The 16318-nt window shown below is 44.6% G+C and overlaps 1 protein-coding gene across 1 annotated transcript in view; it reads left to right on the plus strand.

Moving 5' to 3' along the window:
* Nucleotides 1-7756, plus strand: part of LOC119350174 — a 14835-nt gene extending 7079 nt beyond the window's left edge. The window contains exon 3 of the mRNA XM_037618130.1: nt 7651-7756. Coding sequence (XP_037474027.1) covers nt 7651-7756 — 106 coding nt within the window. The remainder of the gene's footprint in view (nt 1-7650) is intronic.
* Nucleotides 7757-16318: the final 8562 nt, after the last annotated feature.

The following is a 16318-nucleotide window of genomic DNA, read 5'->3' on the forward strand; positions in this document are numbered from 1 at the left end:
AAGATAGGATATCATCATAAGGTTTCCTTCCACAATTTTCCTTTCTTTTGTTTGAAACATCCACCTCCTGACCAAGGCCTTTCTGTATCATTGCTGTCTCCCATATTCTTTGAATAACTCGAACATGTGCTCCAAATATTGCAGCCACGTCCTTCTTATCATTTCTCTTGAACTTGCCTCCTACTATTATGGAGGGTTTCCAAGGACATGTAAGCAGCATATCTCTGCGTATCACTGAGCCAATTCCTTTGCCTCTGTACTCCTACAATAGCAATAGAATAAGAAAGTTAATTATTGCAAGAATATACAAATTGGTTGCTGGAAATGTAAACAAGAGGTCAACAATAGCAATATCAGTAGCAATTCAATAGGAGTATTGCTTGCTGTAAATATAAACATAGATGTTGCTTGATGAAAAATATAAATGTTGCTTGCTTGCTGAAAATATAAATGTAAACTAAATCTGAAAACATAAATGTTGCTTGCTGAAAATATAAATGTAAACTAAATCTAAAAACATAAATGTTGCTTGCTGAAAATAGAAATTTGTACTGCATTCTTTTCTTTCCACTGCCACTAACAAGTAATTCTTGGGTTCTCCTCTATTTGCATTGCTTGTTCTTTTTAATTTATGGATTCAATCTAAAATGGTCCACTCCATACAAAATTCTGGAGTATAATTCTTCTTGCTACATTTTTCTTCCGTATAACTACTTGATGAGCAAGTCGTATCACAAGGCCTGTGCAGCAATAGAATGGTTAATGTGTAGCAGTATGAAATTCCATTTGTCAAGCAGTCTAGTTAAAGGAGGAATTTCTGATTAAGGAGCTGTCAAACTGCAACACCCGCCCTTCCCTTGTATGTAGTTAGTGTTGAAATGTGAGATGGGTCTAGAGCCCATATGACAATTTCAGATTTGATCTCTAAGGGCCCATGTAGGTGGCATGACAAGGTGGTGGGAAGTTTAGTCCCACCATGTTAGTGGAAAAAAAGTTGGAGTGGTTTATAAGGGTGGCTCTTCTACATGCTATTGGAGCTTGAGAAGAAAAGAGGCCCTCGCGCGCTCCTCCTCCGCCGCCCGCCTCGCCTCGCCACGACGGGTTGCGGGAATGAGCCGAGCCGAGCTCACACCTATGTGCTTATTTTTGCCAGTCACTAACGGAGAGGTTCCGACAGCAGGGCCATGATCTGAGACGTCGGATCGTGGGCTGTCACGGACTCGGACGTGGGTCAAGCCCACGTCTCAGATCACATCTGCTCCACGCGCACTGCCCACCGTCGTTCCTTGCTGCTGCTGCCGCCGGTGACTCCATCCCGTCCGCCGCGTACACGGTCGACGGGAGAGCAGGTCTCCGAAACTCCGTCTCTCTGGTTCCTGTACGGGAGAGAGACGAATAGGTTTTTGGGAAGCGACTACGCGACTGCTCGCCTCCGATCCACTACTTCCTCTATGTCCGCGCCGTCTCCGTCATCACCATGTCCAGCGACGCCGAACGCGCAGCCGCCGAGAAGACCGAGGCCGACAAGAAGGCCGCCGAGGACGCTTCTGCTGCTGCTACCACTGCGGTGGCGGCTTCTGCATGGCCTACTGGAGGGTATACCGCGTTTATCACTCTCCTGATAATTTCTGTATTAGCAGTGCTAGCATCATGTGTAGATTTGTCTACTATTTGCGTAGTACGTGCTTGTTTAGATCAGTACCAATATGTTGTTAGTTCTGTCAATGCCATGCTAGTTATCTACTTATGGATTAAATTAGTCGAAAAATTGCCTATTTTCTTAGCAATCCAAAAACCTAATGTGTGTAGGAGTTTTTCGAATTCTGGTTTTGCTGCTACACTGAAACCGTCCCCGTTTACGGGGACATACTTTAAGCGTTGGCAGACTAAAACCACCTTATGGCTCACGGCCATGAACGTGTTCTGGGTCGCCGGTGTGAATCCCATAGGAACGATCGCTCCTGAACAGGAGAAGGCGTTCAAGAAGGCCACTGTCGTGTTCCTCGGGGCGGTTCTGAGCGTGATTGGAGATAAGCTGGTTGACGCATATTTGTATATGCGGTCTGCCAAGGACTTGTGGGAGGCGCTCGAATCTAAGTTCGGGGCTGCCGATGCAGGGAGCGAGACGTATATTACAGAGCAGTTCCACGATTACAAGATGGTTGAAAACCACCCTGTATTGGAGCAGGCTCATGAGATAATATGCATTGTTAAGGAGCTTGAGCTTCTTAAGTGCGAGTTACCGGGCAAGTTTGTCGCGGGCTGCATAATCGCTAAGCTCCCCAATTCCTGGAGGAACTTTGCCACCACTCTGAAACATCAGAGGCGTGAATTCTCCGTGGAGGATGTCATTGGCCATCTGAGTGTTGAGCAGAATTCAAGGGCAAAGGACTCGCACGGAAAAGGGGTCGAAGGAACTTCCGTGGCCAATATGGTACATCAGAAGAACTCCAATGCCCACAAGCTCAAGGGAAAGAACGGTGTCCAACAGAATACCGACTTCAAGAAGAAGGGTAAGAAGACCTTCAAAAAGAACAAGAAGGATGAGGGTTGCTTTACTTGTGGTTCGACTGAACATTGGGCCAACAAGTGCCCAAACAAGTTTAAGAAGTCAGGACAGGACTCCAAGTCCGTCAACATGATTGTGGACAACAATGAGAATGGTGCGTCTGGGTACGGTAATTTATTTACTGTTTTTCCAGTGTTTCAGTCTACCGATTGGTGGGTGGATACAGGTGCGGGTGTTCACGTGTGTGCTGACATTTCATTGTTCTCTTCTTACCAGGTCATAGGCCACGGGTCCGTATTGATGGGGAATGGCGCAAGTGCTTCTGTCCATGGTGTTGGTACGGTCGATCTGAAGTTTACTTCGGGAAGGATCGTGCAGCTGAAGAACGTGCAGCATGTCCCCGCCATCAAGAAGAACCTTGTTAGTGGCTCCCTTCTATGTAGAGAAGGGTTTAAGTTGGTATTCGAGTCTAATAAATTAGTTGTTACTAAGTATGGACTATTTGTTGGAAAAGGTTATGAGAGCGGAGGGATGTTCCGCCTTTCCCTCGCAGATTTCTGTAATAAAGTCGTGAACCATATTCATTCGGGTGTTAATGAATCTGAAGTTTGGCATTCACGTCTTTGTCACATTATTTTCGGAGTTATGACGCGGCTAGCAAAATCGAATTTAATCCCGAGTTTCACTTTAGCCAAAGGTTCTAAGTGCCATTCGTGTGTGCAATCTAAGCAACCTCGCAAGCCTCACAAGGCAGCAGAGGAGAGACACTTGGCGCCACTTGAACTCATACATTCTGATCTTTGTGAGATGAATGGTGTGTTGACTAAAGGTGGAAAGAAATATTTCATGACTTTGATAGATGATTCCACTAGATATTGCTATGTGTATCTGTTAAATACCAAAGATGAGGCTCTACACTACTTTAAAATCTATAAGGCAAAAGTTGAGAATCAACTTGAAAAGAAAATTAAACGAGTCCGTTCAGATCGTGGTGGAGAGTACTTCTCGAGTGAGTTTGATTCCTTCTGTGAGGAACACGACATTATTCATGAGAGGACGCCTCCCTACTCACCCCAGTCAAACGGGGTTGCCGAGCGGAAAAACCATACTCTAACTGATTTGGTTAACGCCATGTTAGATACGTCGGGTTTATCCAAGGCATGGTGGGGGGAGGCTATAATGACATCATGTCATGTCCTAAATAAAGTTCCGACAAAGGATAACGAGATCTCCTTATGAGAAGTGGACCAAGAGAAGGACAACACTCTCGTACTTACGTACTTGGGGCTGCTTGGCGAAAGTTAATGTGCCGATCCCCAAAAAGCGTAAGCTTGGACCAAAGACTGTGGACTGTGTTAATTTGGGCTACGGTATGAATAGTGTTGGCTATAGATTTCTAGTAGTGAAATCTGAGGTACCTGACATGAAGGTCGGTACAATTATGGAGTCTAAGGATGCTACATTCTTTGAGGACATTTTCCCCATGAGAGATGTACAAAGCACTTCTAGGCAGGAATCTGAGGAGACTCCTGAGCCTGCCATTCCTATGGAATATTATGAATGAACACATGATGGAAATCCTGAGGAGGATGACGAGGAAACTCTTGGTAGGGGCAAGAGACAAAGGACTGCAAAGACCTTTGGTGATGATTTCTTCGTGTACCTCGTGGATGATACTCCCACTTCTATCTCAGAAGCGTATGCCTCTCCAGAAGCTGACTACTGGAAGGAGGCGGTCCGTAGCGAGATGGATTCCATCATGGCTAACGGGACATGGAAGATCACTGAGCGTCCCTATGGTTGCAAACCATTGGGATGTAAGTGGGTGTTCAAGAAAAAGCTTAGGCCCGATGGTACGATTGAAAAGTACAAGGCTAGGCTTGTGGCCAAGGGCTAATGACCAGAAAGAAGAGGAAGATTTCTTCGATACTTATTCGCCTGTGGCTAGACTGGCCACCATTCGAGTATTACTCTCGTTGGCGGCCTCGCACGGTCTTCTCGTCCACCAGATGGATGTTAAGACGGCTTTTCTGAATGGAGAGCTAAATGAGGAAATCTACATGCAACAGCCAGATGGCTTTGTGATAGATGGTCAGGAAAGGAAGGTGTGTAAGTTGCTGAAATCTTTATATGGCCTGAAGCAAGCACTTAAGCAATGGCATGATAAGTTCAATACAACTCTGACATCTGTTGGTTTCGTTGTTAATGAGGCTGATAAATGTGTATACTATCGCCATGGTGGGGGCGAAGGAGTTATACTGTGCTTGTATGTTGATGACATACTGATATTTGGAACAAACCTCAAAGTCATTGAGGAGGTCAAATCGTTTCTATCTCAGAACTTTGAGATGAAAGACCTTGGTGTGGCTGATGTTATCTTGAACATCAAGCTACTGAGAGATAATGAGGGTGGGATCACACTTCTGCAATCCCATTATGTTGAGAAGGTGTTGAGCCGTTTTGGATATTCGGACTGCAAACCATCTCAAACACCATATGATCCTAGTGTGTTGATCCGAAAGTTCGAAGGCACAGCTAAGGATCAACTGAGATACTCTCAAATCATTGGTTCACTCATGTACCTAGCAAGCGCAACGAGGCCTGACATCGCGTTTGCTGTGAGCAAACTGAGCCGGTTTGTTTCCAAACCGGGTGATGTACATTGGCATGCTGTTGAAAGAGTTATGCGCTATCTGAAAGGTACTATGAACTATGGACTTCACTATACCGGAGACCCGTCGGTACTTGAAGGGTATAGTGATGCGAATTGGATCTCTGATGCTGATGAGATGAAGGCCACAACTGGGTATATGTTTACTCTTGGAGGTGGTGCTGTTTCCTGGAAGTCTTGCAAGCAAACGGTCTTAACGAGATCGACAATGGAAGCAGAATTAACAGCATTAGACACATCTAGTGTCGAAGCAGGATGGCTTCGTGATCTTTTGATGGACTTGCCATTGGTTGATAAACTGGTCCCGGCTATCCTTATGAACTGTGACAATCAGACTGTCATCACCAAGGTGAAGAGTTCAAAGGACAACATGAAGTCCAATAAACACATAAGAATGAGATTAAAAGCTGTCAGAAAATTAAGAAACTCCGGAGTGATAGCGTTGGAGTATGTCCATACGGCTAAGAATCTGGCAGATCCCTTTACAAAAGGGCTATCGCGTGTTGTGATAGATAGTGCATCGAGGGAGATGGGTATGAGACCCACATGAGTTGCCATGGTGGTAACCCAACCTATGTGATCGGAGATCCCATGAAGTAGGACCTGGGAAAACAAGCCAGTGGTGAACTGAGGAGAGTAACTTTACTAACCCACTCCGTTGGAGATGCAATACTCTCGGAAACTGTATGGAAGGATGACTACTGTCTTAATGTGTTCCAAGGCTTATATGTATAAGCAAGATGCTATCCTACAGAGCGGTCTTTGGAGGAACACACCTATGTGAGCCCGACTGCTAGTCACAGTCTATGAGATTGGGGTGATCTCTAGTAAGCTCATGAATAGGCCAGGAGTGTGACTTATATGCTCCACCCGAGGGGTCAGCCTTCGGCAGCCCAGTACTAGTAAGACATGTGGTGAAACTTCTTTACGCCAAACTGACAATTCAAGGCATAGTCCATTTTTCAGTTGTGAAGGAGTGTAGCTACTTGCTCTAGGTGAAGCTCAACCTTAACAGGTCTTCACTGAAACACTAGTATATCAAAACAGCGTTTGGAACAAAGGACAAAGTGGGCCCCTGAGATCTGGTGGGGGATTGTTGAAATGTGAGATGGGCCTAGAGCCCATATGACAATTTTAGATTTGATCTCTAAGGGCCCATGTAGGTGGCATGACAAGGTGGTGGGAAGTTTAGTCCCACCATGCTAGTGGAAGAAAAGTTGGAGTGGTTTATAAGGGTGGCTCTTCTACATGCTATTGGAGCTTGAGAAGAGAAGAGGCCCTCGCGCGCTCCTCCTCCGCCGCCCGCCTCGCCTCGCCTCGCCTCGCCACGACGGGTTGCAGGAATGAGCCGAGCCGAGCTCACACCTATGCGCTTATTTTTGCCAGTCACTAACGGAGAGGTTCTGACAGCAGGGCCATGATCTGAGACGTCGGATCGTGAGCTGTCACGGACTCGGACGTGGGTCAAGCCCACGTCTCTCTACGCGGTTGCGTCTATATAAGTGTGTTGTGTCCCCTAACCCTAGCTGCCACGATCAGATCACATCTGCTCCACGCGCACCGCCCACCGTCGTTCCTTGCTGCTGCTGCCGCCGGTGACTCCATCCCGTCCGCCGCGTACACGGTCGATGGGAGAGCAGGTCTCCGAAACTCCGTCTCTCTGGTTCCTGTACGGGAGAGAGACAAATAGGTTTTTGGGAAGCGACTACGCGACTGCTCGCCTCCGATCCACTACTTTCTCTATGTCTGCGCCGTCTCTGTCATCACCATGTCCAGCGACGCCAAACGCGCAGCCGCCGAGAAGACCGAGGCCGACAAGAAGGCCGCCGAGGACGCTTCTGCTGCTACTGCCACTGCGGCGGCGGCTTCTGCATGGCCTACTGGAGGGTATACCGCGTTTATCCCTCTCCTGATAATTTCTGTATTAGCAGTGCTAGCATCATGTGTAGATTTGTCTACTATTTGCGTAGTACGTGCTTGTTTAGATCAGTACCAGTATGTTGTTAGTTCTGTCAATGACATGCTAGTTATCTACTTATGGATTAAATTAGTCGAAAAATTGTCTATTTTCTTAGCAGTTAGATACTACGTATAGTGACCTGTGAACCAATCTGTGCTTATCTCATGTCTCATTTTTGACAATTAATTATAGGAACCTCACAACATACTGTCTCGTGTCTTATTTTAGCATGATCGTTAATGTATTGCAAACTGAAGAGAAAAACTGGGCAAAGTAAGATGGAGCTAGCCCAACTTGGAATGGGAGAAAATGTTTGCAGAGAGGATAGCTCTCTTCTTTTGAATTGGTGCACAATTATTAATACACACACTCATCTTTTTGCCTGTCTGCCTGTCTGGAGTAGAATGCAACTTGCAGAGAAAATAACTGAAGAGAGACAACAACTTGCACCTCAATTTGAGAAGAAGATTATACCTGCATTTTGACCAGCATTGTTGCCTTCTTCTTCAGGTTCTTCGTTGCCTTCTTCAGGTGGAGTGAAATTGAGGTCTGGGACTACCATGCCTGCAACTGGGCCAATGATCTGCTGCTGTTGTTTTTGACGATCTGCCATTGAAGAGCTGTTTTTGCTTCTGTTGAGGGCCAGTGACCTGCTGCTGTTGATCTGCTGCTGAAGGGCAGGAGCTGTTGCTGAAGGCCAGGAGCTGTTGTTGCCAGGGGAGAAGCCGGCAAGGAGCACCTAGGCTGGAGGTGCTCGCTTGTGAGAGGAGCTCCTGGCCTTCTCCATGGGCCCTAGGCGCGTGAGAGGAGCTCTTGGCCTTCTCCCCTAGCGCCGGGTATGAGATTCAACCTTGCCGGCGACGCAGGGAAGAAGGGAGGCGGTGCTGGCGAGCTTTGACCTGGGCGGGGAAGAAGGGAGGCGTTGCTGAGGCGGGGAAGGACCTGGGCTCGAAGTGGGCGGAGGAGGAGCTTCCGGGGCTGACGAGGTGGGCGGAGGAGATCCTGGGTGAAGGTGGGCGGCGACGATCCTGGGAGGCGATCCAGATGTTCTGAATTTCAAACTGATCGACGGTGTTAGAAGGGATATAGAAAGATTGGTGGAATCATTGATTGTATTGCTTGAGCCTCGTGGGCATATATATAGGAGTATAATGATTAATTTGGAGTAAAGACAAGGCAGGAACAAATCCTATTCTATCTCGTCTTTCCTAATAATCAGTATACTCAACATCCCCCGCGGTCACAACGGTGGCGACGCAGACGGTGAGACTGGAGAAGAATCCGAAGGCAAGCCGATGAGGTTGCTCACAGTCGTAACGGTCGATGCATCGCGGAAGTCGTGGTTGGAGTGGAAACCGACGAGGTTGCTCAAGCAAGGCGGTAGCTCTTTGTGCCGATGTCGATGAAGCCGAGAGCGTACGGTGGTGTAGCCGTGGTCGAGGTAGCCGTGCGAAGCATGTCGTGGTCGATGTCGAGTCGGGGTGGCCGGTGTCGAGGAAGTCGCCGTGTAACCGCGGGCGCAAGAAGGCGTCGAGTTAGTCATAGGCGCAGTGGTATTGAGGTAGTGGTGCGCGGGAAGGAGGATGGTGTTGACGAGGCGTCGCGCCGGGTTTGCCAAACCCGGGGACACGTCGTAGACGAAGGCACGCGTCGGTGTCGCCAGCACCGGGCATGCGTAGACGGACGAAGACGAAGTTGACGAAGCGCCGCACCGGGCTTGCCAGGCCCGGGGACACGTCGTGGACGAAGGCACGCATCGGTGTTGCCAGCACCGGACATGCGTAGACCGGGACCTGCACGAACTGTACGCCATGTCGGTGAAGTCGGAGAGGCCAACAGAGAAGGACTCGACGACAGTTGCGGGGCCGATGTCGCCCGCGGTTGTCGGAGTAGACGAAGTGGTCGATGTAGATGACGGCGACGCTGGCGGCGGGCTAGTGCTTGACGAAGATGGAGGTGGACGGGTGGCGGCGGCGGCGGCCAAAGAAGAGCGGTGGCGGCGGCCTTACGGCAGCGGCGGCTAGGTTAGGAGCACGGCGGCGATGCTGAAAGTAGGCGAGGAGAACCCAAAACATGACGAAGACCGGCGCGGACAATGGCGTTCTCGTGCCAAGGGAGGCGGCGCGACACATACCACGTGAAGTAAACTCGCGGGGACGGCGGAGCGGACCGCGGGCCGCGGCGCTACGTCCCGACGGGGCGACGCAACGGTGGCGGGCAGGTCAGGGCGACGGCAGGAAGACCTCGGGGGCGGTAGCGGGGACCACGGGCAGAGGCGCTATAGTCCGAAGGGGCGGCGCAACGACGGAGCGCGGGTCGATGCAACTGTGGGGGCGGCCTCGGGGCGGCTGCGGGGACCGTGCATCGCGACACTACGGCCCAAGGGGCGACGCAGAGGCGACGCGCGAGTCGATGCAGCCACGGGAAGAACCACGGGGCGGCGGCGCTGCGGCTCGACGGGGCGATGCAGCGGCAGCCCGTTGCTCGATCGGTGGAGGGGCGCGCTGAACTCGGGGGACGATCTTCACAAGACCTGCGGAGGCGTGCAACCGACGGGCCGGGTCCGTCGCGCGACATAGATGGGGCGGATCGCGCCGGCGAGCGGGTGATCAAGCCGATCGCGCGCGAGGCCGGGGACGCCGCTCGGTGGAGGCGGGGTGGCGGCGGAGTCCGAGACGAAGCCGGCGATGACAGACGGCGTGGGACGTCATGCGGATGAGCGGGTCAGCACCGGCACCCGGGCTGCCAAAGCAGCGCCGGCGCCCGGGCAGCGAGGCCCGAGCGACCAATGTAGCAGCGGCGCCCGAGCAGAGGCAGCCGACGATCCTGAAGAAGCCGGCCCGACGCAGCCAGGTACGAGGCCGGCGAGGCAGACCTCAGGGCCGCCGTGCAGACGCGACGGAGGCGGGTGGCGTGGATCGATGGGCGGAATGGCGCACGTACGACGACTATGATGGGCCGCCGCATAGCGCGAGGCCGCCGGGTTGGGGCAATGCAGGTGTCCCAGTTGGAGAGGGCGGTGACAGCCGGCGTAGATCGACGAGCGGGCCAGCTCGCGGACGACGGCCATGAGGGGCCGCCTGTGGCGTGAGGTCGCCGTGTCGGTGAAGAAGCCTGCCGGTCACGCCGGTGTCGAAGTAGAGGCGCACAGGGGTCGATGGCGGCGGCGGGCGACACAAACCGATCAAGTATAGATCGAAAAACCGAAAAGAAAATGACGATCAAGGTGATTGGCGGGAGAGAGAAAACCCGGATCAAGAGATCGGGAAAAAGACTCTAGGGCAGCTGGTCAACACGACCGGCGGAGGAACCTTAGGTAAGGGCGGCGTGGCCCCCCGGCGGCGGTTAGGGAGGCCGACCGCCCCGGAAGCGGCGCACGGGTGTGGAAGTGGTGGTGGCTAGGGTTTAGGATCGAGGTAAGGTTGATACCATGTTAGAAGGGATAGAGAGAGATTGATGCAATCGTTGATTGTATTGCTTGAGCATTGTGAGCATATATATATATATATATATATATATATATATATATATATATATATATATATATATATATATATAGGAGTACAATGATTAATTTGGAGTACAAGATAAGGTAGAAACAAATTCTAGTCTATCTCGTCTTTCCTAATAATCAATATACTCAACAGACGGGAAGGGGTATAGTTGTTCATTACCGGTTTTTGGGGCTGTCGGAAATTTCTTCCAGCGTCCTACAAAAGTGAACGGAGGGAGTAGTTCATTACATATTACCAGACTAACTGCATTTACTCTTCTTTTTAGATAAATCCGGCCATTATCCTTAATTAAGTTGGTGTGCCATCTCTTTAGGCAATATTGCCAGAATTGAAGAACAGAATGGTTCGAGGCAGAGACATTGTGTAAATACCTTGGGACTGGCTACGGGTCAATCGATTGAAATAAGCTTTGGGTCAGTCGATTGACCCTGAATCGTTTCGATTGACCGGCCAGAGGCGAGGGTGCAACCTACGAACGTATTCAGGCCATGCATGTACTAGGTAAGTACTGTTTATGTATATTATAGGTGTATAAGAGAGCGTCTGGGCTCATCGATGATAGATGAAGATCGTGCATGGTGTGTTCTGAAGAGTAATACATATTTGAATGCAATGGTTTGTGATTATATGTGCAATTTCACACACGTATATATATTTTTATACATGCATACAATACATATACGCACATATACGTATGTATATATAAAAAATGCATTAGTACTATGCAAAAATAAGTATATAATGTTGGGATTTAAGCAAAAAAATATTTTCTAAAAGATAAAGGATTAGTGACATCGGCATTACGCTTACAAAAGAAATATGTGTATTGCCCTTACATTAGAAATATCTATCTTTCACAACTTCATGAAATAAAAACTCAAAACAAAATGAAGTTCTCTATGGAAGAATGAAATCATTGCACTGATATTATCTTTTGAAAACAAAGAAAAACAATAAATCAAAATTAAAATAATGAAGTTTTCTAATAAAGAACGAAACCCTATAAGAAGAAAGCAAATGAAAAATAAGAGCCTTTCAAAACTTGCACAATCCTTTGCACTGAAATTGCACTTTTTGAAATATGCAAAAAATAAGCATATAATTTTGCAATTTTCACATTCTAATATAATTTACAGACATATTATTTAGCACTTACATTTACTTAAACACACACAAACAAAAAAGTTACGTTTTCTACGAAGGAATGAATTAGTGGGATTGGTATTACTCTTTAAGAAGAAAGAAAGTGAAAACAGGAGAAGTAAATAAATGTAAGATTTTCACACATTTTACACAAAAGCTGCATTTTTAGAATATTCAAGAATAACCATATAATAGTCAAAAAATTCACAAAAATATGCTTACTGGTATTACCATTTAAGAAAAAACTAAATAAAGACACAAAATATTTAAATTTCCTAAGGTCGTACGAAATAGTGGCATTTTATTATGAGTAAAGGTATTACACTAACAAAAAGACTAAAATGAAATCAAAATAATGAAGTTTACTAAAAAAATAATGAAACACTTTAAGAAGAAAGAAAATGAAAAAGGAAAAAACTTTCAAAACTTACACACATTTGCACTGATATTACACTTTTAGAAATATGCAAAGAATAAGCATGAAATAGCGCCCTTTTGCATTCTACTATAATTCTCACAGAGTGTAACCGAAATGTTGTATTTCTTTAAGAAGAAAGATAACTAAAAAAACTTGCACACAACTTTGCACCAAAATTGCACTTTATCGTAATATGCAAAAATAATCATATAATCATGAAAATTTGACACATATTATAGAGTATTTGTTTGTATATAATTACACTCAGCCAAAACAACCCAAAAAATAACCAATAAAGGAAAGAAAAAGGGAAAAAGAAAAACCCATAGAAACAGAAAACAAAATTAAAAAATGAAGAAAATACCCTTATATAGAAAAGAAAATGATATAAAAAATTAAAAAAATAATGAAAAAATTTGCACATAAATTGCGCTTCGTTATAATATGCAAGAATAAACGCATAATAGTTATTTTTCGCAAAATTTTCTAAAGAAAAATGAATTAGTGGCATTGATATTTCATCCATGGTGTCGATACTTCTCCGGTTAAAAAAATGAATTAGTGGCATCGGTATTATCGATTAAGAAGAAAGAAAAGTAAAAAAATGGAAAAATTTACAAGCGGTTTGAAAAGAAAATGCGCTTTTATATAATATGCAAGAATAAGCGTAAATAGTGAAATTTCACAAAAACAATTCCTAAGTAGTTATGAATTAGAGGTATTGATATTACCCTTAAAGACTAAAGAAAATGAAATAAAAACTTAAACAAAATTAAAATAGTGAAATTTTCTAAGAAACAATAAATTAGTGTCATTGGTTCCCCGTTAAGAAGAAAGAAACAGAAAATAATAAAACAACTATGAAATTTTTTGCAAACAATTTGCACAGAAGTTGCACATTTTATAATATGCAGGAATAAGAATATAATAGTGTAATTTTTACAAAAGGAAGTTTTCTGAGAAAAAATGAATCTGCGGCATTGGTAGTATCGTTAAAGAATAAAGGAAATAAAATAATACTAAAAAACGGAATACCAAAATTTTCAAGAAACAATGTAGTGGCTTATATATTACTCTTTCATAAAAATAAAATAAAAAGTAGAACACAATCAAAATAATGAGGTTTTCTAAAAAAGAATGAATTATTAACATTGGTATTAACCTTTAAGAAGAAAAAATAAAAGAAAAACTAAACAAAATCAAAATAATAAGGTTTTTTAAGGAACAATAAATTAGTGTCATTCGTATTACCCTTTAAGAAGACAAATAATAATAAATGAATTAAAATAAAGAAGAATGAATTAGTAGGTTTATTGTTACCCACTAAAAAATAACAATAAAAGTTTGCAAAACTTGCACACAGCTTCGCTTTAAATTACAGTTTTTTAGTACGCAAATAGTGTAATAACTGCACATATTGCAAATTATTTATGTCTGTACATTACACTGACTTAACATCCAAAAAATAAAAATAAAACCAACTAACAAAGAGAAACAGAAAAACAAAAGCAAAAGCACATAAAAACAAAAAATATCAAAGAAACGAAGGGAGAGAGAGGAGGGCTGGAGCGCACAGTTAATGGGCTTCGGCCCATAAGGAAATCGACTGACCCAAATAAGGGGTCAGTCAGAAAAAATCAAGCCCACACAACAAACAACACATGTCAGGAAAAAAAACGCAGCACCAATCTCAGAGAAAATCCAATGGCCACAAAATTGATTGACCCAAAAGTAAAATTTCAGCTGACTGAAATGTAGCTAAAGTGAAATACCTTTGCCGAGTCCCACACCACCCTTAGGCTTTGTTCGGTTAACCCTCTCCCAAATAGGATGGGAGGGGATTGGCAAGAATTGGTTCGTATTTTGACTTAGAAGAGGTTTAAATCCCCCTCAAACCCCTTGAATCCACTCGGATTCACACGCAACCGAACAAGGCCTTATGTGTGTTGTCATCTACTCCCTCCGTTTCAAAATAGATGACTCAACTTTGTATTAACTTTTTACAAAAGTTAGTATAAAGTTGAGTCATCTATTTTAAAACGGAGTGAGTATGTGATTAGGTGAGATTTGAGATAATGGATCAGTGAGTTCAAGACTGGAGTGTAACAATGAAGATGATTTAGCCTAAGTCTCTGCTCAGAGTAGGTACCCAACTCACTCTCTTCTTACTTGCAGCTTCTCTCGGGGTTTTTTTTCTCTCCTATTTTTTTAATAGAATAATGATCAATGGAAAAAAGAAAAAAAATCCTTTAGCTAGATAAGGGGCGTGTGTACTTAGGTGTATATCTTGTGTTGTGTTTGTGTATTTCATACCTCCTTCTATGGGAGCTACTACAGATTAGATACCTGATTGTTACCCAAATTTGTAGTTAAAGATGTATCCTTTTTGGCATGGATGTGAATAACTTAATTCATAGATATTTTGCTTGAAGCCAGGTTCTATAGTTGGACAATAATATTTGTTGGCTGAGATGAAGATGATTTGTTCAGGAAAACACCTCAATATTAAGTCAACATTTCTTGTATCTGGTTGTAGAACATAGGTAAAACTCTTCGAATTTGTAGGCCCCAGAAAATGGTGCATGGATCCTTGACCCATTTGAACAGGGCGAATTTTCATGAATTAGTTCAGAGTTTGTAAAAGTAGTTTACACCGGAAACACAAGCTAAAGTTTTGGTGTTGTATTTCAAAAACACCTCAATATTAAGGAGGTGTTACCTCCTAAACCTCGTGTATGTGTGCTAAGTATGTTTCTGGTACACAGGCTAACATTCGTCGGTGTATCACTCCATAGGTTCCATGTCATTATGTTCAACCCAAAATGCATATTGATATGTTGTATTTTTGAAAACGGATATTGATATGTTGCCGATACGTAACACAGGAATATGGGCCTTGCATAGTTCAGTGTTGTCTCAATTTTTCTTGACGTAATTGTCTCATTTTTGTTTTCTCTTGTTTCTCTCTATAACAAACTATATCATGAAACTGACAAGTTGGTAGATGGTTAGAACACCCTTTGGCTTGGTTCTAAATCTTCGATAACCGCTGTAATTTATGATTACGGACTTTCGATCCCGCAGGACATGAGAATGGCAACAAGGCTGCACGTCATTCATATGATGGAATTTTTCTACAAGCCCTTACGGACTATGGAGAATCATTCGGAGAACTAAGTGTGCATTTTGACAGGAAATTGTATAATTGATGCAACATATATAAAAAATGTGATTCAAGTGGTATGTTTTTCTTTTGCGGGAAAAGCAGCATGTTGATTCATGAAGAATACTATTTCCAGTTATATGCATAAGGAATTAGATACTGCGCATTCATGTGAAATTTCAAACATTTAAGGAAGTAATTCTACATATAATAAGATTTTTTTATGAACCTATAATGTGTGTTAGTTACACACGTGCTTACTTAGTAATAATAAGAGAAGGAGCACTGCTACATGGACGGCATTTACCAGACAATACATGCACGACATGCGTATCATGACATTCATGGGCAAGTCTCAAACAACAGCTAACGGCTGGATGAGCCATCGTTCCAATGTCGTTCAGCGCTGTATCGTAAAAGAAGGGATAGTAGAGATAGAGATGCTTGCTTGGTTTTCAAGATCACGCCACCAACATACATATATGTCTAGTCGAAAGAAAAAACATAACGGTCCAAATCTTTCCCTAATCTATATCTATATATCTATACCTCTATATCTATATCTATATCTATATCTATACCTCTATACCTCTATATATATATATATATATACCTATACCTACTAATAAACCAAGTATTGCTTCTGGTCGTCCGTCTAAAAAATTACCCTCGAAGTTGTTTTATATTACCCGCTATGCCATCCATAAGTGAACAACGCGGTTCGTATTTTTAAGTCACCGTCGTAGTAAGTGTTTTATACCTAAGATACCCAGTCTAAACTAAACGCGCACCGGTGGCGTATTGGCAGAAGCCTGGTACTTCCACTGTGAAGAGCAGGGATCGAACCCTGCTTCTATCGATTTTCTCACTTCTTTTTCTCACCCACCTCATCCCCCCCTGTATGTTTTCATGGGCCGGCCCGCGGGGCGTGGCGTCGCT

The sequence above is a fragment of the Triticum dicoccoides genome, chromosome 1B (assembly GCF_002162155.2).
Source record: "Triticum dicoccoides isolate Atlit2015 ecotype Zavitan chromosome 1B, WEW_v2.0, whole genome shotgun sequence".
In the NCBI taxonomy this organism is placed as follows: domain Eukaryota; kingdom Viridiplantae; phylum Streptophyta; class Magnoliopsida; order Poales; family Poaceae; genus Triticum; species Triticum dicoccoides.